This window comes from Aedes aegypti, chromosome 2 (assembly GCF_002204515.2).
Source record: "Aedes aegypti strain LVP_AGWG chromosome 2, AaegL5.0 Primary Assembly, whole genome shotgun sequence".
In the NCBI taxonomy this organism is placed as follows: Eukaryota; Metazoa; Arthropoda; class Insecta; order Diptera; family Culicidae; genus Aedes; species Aedes aegypti.
Window position 1 is genome coordinate 80,115,665 of NC_035108.1, and position 5,323 is coordinate 80,120,987.

Genomic DNA, 5,323 nt, shown 5'->3' on the forward strand with positions numbered 1-5,323 from the left:
GAGTAAAGTGGAATGGAATGCTGTGGAACGGAACGGAGAATCAAAACAAAACAGTGAAAGAGGTAACCAGAAACACGTTTCTAGGGTGACTAGGTGATGAAATTAAAAATGAATCCCGATGGTTTGCATGAGGTACCGTTCAAATTAACGGGGGTACACTGTACTCAATTCACTGAATTTAGGCCACCATCAAAGTAACCGCACCACCACCAATATGGCACAAAAGTAGATGGGCAAAACAAACAACGATGCCCGTATGTCGTTGGTGTTTTTGATTATCAGAAGCAGAAGAGTGTCAGTTTTAGCAAATTGATTATCAATGAGGTTCAAATTAATTAAAAAATATGCTGCTATACGGGTAATGAAGCATCCGATGCACGGAATGGATTATATTGACGCGTCTTTAGTGTGGCTCGTGCAAGAATTACAACTTCCCGAAGCCGAATGTAAAAAAGTCAAGCTGAATAGAATGAATATCATTTTTTGTTTCCGATTATCAAAAAGCGGTTGAGTAGCAGCAGGTTAACAGGAAACTGAAATCTTTGTTATGTTGTCAAGGTGAGGATAGAAACAAATAAAAATCAACGAAGATTCTACCCAGCAAGTATCAATGTTGGCGAGGGTAGAATGAGTATTTTCGTCCCTGTGCCAAAACATCTGCTGGTGGCTATTACCGCTAGCATCGAAGTGAACAACTGCTTACATTTAGGATGTTCTTCTTTCAGCACTGACTGTGTAACTCAAAAAGCTTATGTATAGAAATGATAATTTATCCTTTTTTTATGAATAAGGTGAATAAGTTCATTACAATTCATCATAAATCCATAATAACTGTAGTTCACTTTTGTTTTCAATTTCGGCCAAATGGCGTTCGGCTAAATGGCGTTCGGCTAAATGGCGTTCGGCCAAATGACCCTTTCGGCCAAATGGCGTTCGGCCAAACGGCATTCGGCCAAATGGCATTCGGCCAAATGACCCGGAACCATTTCAACATGTTCCGCAAAGATACCTTATTCGACCAAACATCCCTTCGGGAGAAACGCCCAATATGCCAATCGTGCGTATGCCAAATATGGCATCATATCTCAATCACCCATTGCAATTATTGTACAATTAAACTATCACAAATCGACACAGCTGTTAGTCACTTCAATACAATGTTTGCATGGGAAATTCTACACTTGTTATTCCTTGTTTTCCATCGCAAGAGTGTATTTCAAAAACAAAAATTGTTCTACTGAATGAGATATTTTAAAACATGCTCCGCTAACAACCACAAAACAATTATAATCACATTTGGTTCTCGATCTTGTGGGAAAATAACATTTGTGGCCTGTAATGAAAAAGACACTTTCCATGACTATGTAGCACAACATGTACGGTTCATATATTACATGCTTAAACCTTGAATATCATCAGCCTATTCCTTGCTTGCGTTCAGTTCTTTCAAGGTTGAGAATTTCCACAGGTGAGAAGTTCCCTCGCCGAGCTCTTGCAAACCGTTGACCTCCAATCACTGCAAAAGCAACCGTTTGCAATTCAATTGTGATTGTAACGGCGAAGTAGAATGTTTGAAATTTACTGTTCAACGAGGAATCGTGTTCGAGCCACGTGGTCGTCTCTACAAGTCACATGGCACGAGTTTTGGTCGGATGGTGGACCGGGAAGAGATTGCTTCTGGTGGTTGGATGTGATGATGTTAATTGGAGGTGAAGTCATGAGAAATGTCGTTACACTGCTGCAGTTTTTAACTTGTTTCGTTTCTTAGGTATCAGAAGTGGAGTACCAAGATTGAAAAACGAGGACTACATTCGCTACTTCACAAACGTCTTATTTTTCTGCGAAGGGATCGTATTCCTTCTGCAGCTAGAACATTCGCTCAACACTGAAAACAATGACCTGCCCGTGAAGATGTGGGAAATCGTAAAATTTGGAACTTGGTGCAATACTACTGTGAAACTGTTTCTGAGCTTATTACTCCACGAAAGGATCACAGTCGTACGGAATTTCATTACCAGTGATCGTGTCAACTCTGGTGACCATGCCTTCGATGACTATGAGTACCAAAAATTCAATCGATATGTTAAGATAATGATCGGACTGCTTTCAAGTCTCATAGTCGTCGACATCATATTACTAACATTGCCAGTTTCTTCTATAGAAGAGGCATTTGCATCTCCACCTCAATTGCAGAAAACTGGAAAAGTGATTTCAGGCATCATACACTGCATTACCGTTAGATTTGTATCGTTACTAGTTCATCCTAGATGTTTCTCTAACTTGACAAGTGCCGCTACTCTGCTTTTGGGAAAGCGTGCTAAGCTCAGGATGTTATCGCACCGTTTCACAAAACTGATAACATTGTCTGATTTGAGTTTGGACATTTATTTTGAACACATGTCTCGAGAGCTAAGGGAAGCCTTACTCCAACAAACGGAATATTGGAGGTAATTCATGTGTAATTAATTTTTATTGCACTAATCTAATAGGAAATGTTGAATTCTAGGTTTTTGGGGGTACTGAAGGGTTTGATTGCAGAAATATTTGTTCTGGTTCATTATTTCGCTATTCTCACCATCGGAGCATTTTTCTACATTACCACTGGTACTGGGATTAGCTTCATGTCGTTTGCGATAACGACAGCTGCTATATATTTGTTACTGGAATACTATTTTCTGTGTCGCTTGGTTGATTCACTTCAGGACGAGGTAAGTTCACATGAACCATTCTATTCCTGATTTGGTTTGATTTAAGTTTTCTTTCTATGTGTAGGCTGAAGCAATGGCTGGTGTGATTCTCGAGTTATGCACTAGAATGCCGTATAGCCGAGAACATCATTCGAAATATATCGAATTAAGGACTTCATTTATGATAATATTGCTCAACATCCGGCGAGGAATGCTAATGAACTGTTTTGAGCTGTTTGAAATTTCAACATTGGCGTTCGTTGAATTGCTTAACACCGCATACTCAGTGTTAGCTTTTCTAATCAGTTTTGGTTGATTCTAGTCATGAAGCACCCCAAGTAGCATGCGAAACGTCTTTCAAAAAGATGCTCTTCACAACATGGTTTAAAATAAGTATTCATTAGCAACTTATCTAGCTAAGGTGAAGATGAATCAAAGCCAAAGCTCAAATTTTCAAGTGCACGAATTATGGAGAACCGAACATCCGTTCAAGCTGAAAACTTAATCGATTGATCATTAGCTGGTGGTGACTCTCCAGATCCGTGCTCTTGAAAATTTGAACTTTGGCTTCGATTCACCTTCATCTTAAAGGTCCAATGCATTTGAATATCAAAAGTTCATGAAGTTTCATTAACCATTCCATGGCTTCGCAGTTTACTTCGTGTTTGGCGTCTAACAAAATTGAAACGACGAGATTTGCTGCAAATTTTCTCCACAGTTTGAAATTTAACCAATATTATCAACATGTGTTCTGTAGCTATTCAAATAAACTATTGCAACTTCTACCAGAAAGCTGATGTTTATATTTAGTTTTAAATAACTTCAATTTTAAGTAACCACAACATAGTCAACATCCCTACACAAGAAAATATATTCGGTTTATTTGACCAGAGTTGCAGTTTTTATGACTAGAAACATTCTTGATTTGAAAAGTTTGGCATTATACTTTTGAGCACAATGTGTTGTACGGTGACACAATCCGTCAGGCATACCTTCCGCTAGCATTCTTTCGGAAATTCCTTCAATGGTTCCTCTACAAATAATTCAAAATTTCCTCCACTGATTCCTTCAAAGATGAATCCAAAAAAAAAAAATTCAAGCAATTTCTTCAGTTATTCTTCAGGGCTTACTCCAAGGCAACCTCCAAGAATTCCTCCAGAGATTGCTATAACAATGTCTTCAAAGGTTCCTTCAGGAATTCCTCTAGAAGTTAGTTCCAAGGATTCCATCACACATGCTCAGGAATCACATCACATACTCGTTCGGATACTTCTCAAGGGCTTTCTCAAGAAATTCATCACCAGAAATTCCTCCAAGAATTTCACCAGGACTTTTATCAAGCCTTCCTCCTAAGATTCTTCTTTAAATGTCGCGCGAAGATGTTTCAGAACTTCCACCAGGAATTTCTTCAGTGATTCATCCAATACTTCTCTCAAGAATTCCACCAAAAAATCTTCCAAAAACATATTTAACACTTCAGTCGTCGCGCTGTTGTATTTTGTACAACAGTAGTGAAAAAAAACTCGCTTATCGTACACAGCTTCAGCGTTGTGGTTCCAACGGTGGCAAACCACGCGACGACTGAAGGGTTAAGAATTCCTCCAGCAAAACTTCAGGAATTTCTAAACAGATTCTATCAGGATTTTTTCCTTGGATTCCACCAGGAACTCTTCTAGAAATCCCATCCAAGAGATAAGTACACAAATTCCATCAAAAATTTCACCAAGCATTCCACCCGGAGTTGCTCTTATCAAAAAAAATCCTTCACCAATTATCTGTACAAATTTCTTCTAAATTTCCCAAAGAAACACATGCAAAGATTAACTCCAGGAGCTCTTACAATGATTCTACCCAGAGTATCTCCAAGGATTCATCAAGGAGATCCTCTAGGGATTCCATCAAGTATGCCTCCGAAGATTCCATCAGGAAGGCTTCAGTGATTCCACGAGAAATCCTGCAAAATAATTCATCAAAATTTCCTACAAGGAATATTACCAGGAATCCCAGATTCCGCTTGCATTTTTTGAGAGGTTCTTCCGGTATTCTGCTGGAATTTCTCAAAGAATCAAAAAAAAATTTCTCCGTGGATTCCTAAAGGAATTTGTCTATCAATTCCTTCCTGTATTTCTTGAAGGATTTTTGTCCAAAGAATCCCCCAGAAATTACCCTAGTGGATCCTTTAGGATATCCTTCAGGGATCCCTGAAGAAATTTATATTTTGAATCCCAGGGGGAACTGCTGAAAAAGTCACTGGACGAGATACTGAAGAATTCTCAAATAATTGGAATCCTTATAAGAAGTTTCTGATGAATTCCTTGTCAGAAATATCTGGTAAAACTGCTGGAGGGGTTCCAGAAAACCCTCAAGAATCCTTGGAGATATTCCGCGAGAAACTCTAAAAAAGAAAAAAAAATGATGAACCTCTTGAGGATTTCCGGGATAAATCCCTTGACGAATTCCGCGAGGAATCCTTTGAGAAATTCCAGAAGCAATCTCTTGAGTAATTCCGGTGATGAAATCCTTAGAATAAATGTCTGGTTAAATCCCTGGAGGAATTTCTTATAATCCTGAATAATTCTTGGAGATATTGCTGCAGGAATTCCTAAAGGATTAATTCTTCCTGATGGAACCCAGAA

General features: G+C 38.7%; 1 protein-coding gene across 1 annotated transcript; it reads left to right on the plus strand.

Annotated features, from left to right (window-relative positions):
• Positions 1 to 1,339: 1,339 nt before the first annotated feature.
• On the plus strand, positions 1,340 to 3,174 carry LOC110673986. The gene is made up of 4 exons (XM_021848119.1): positions 1,340 to 1,709; positions 1,769 to 2,447; positions 2,507 to 2,708; positions 2,773 to 3,174. The coding sequence occupies exons 1-4, from the start codon at positions 1,568 to 1,570 to the stop codon at positions 3,001 to 3,003; spliced, it is 1,254 nt and encodes a 417-aa protein (XP_021703811.1). The 5' UTR covers positions 1,340 to 1,567; the 3' UTR covers positions 3,004 to 3,174.
• The last annotated feature ends 2,149 nt before the right edge of the window (positions 3,175 to 5,323 follow it).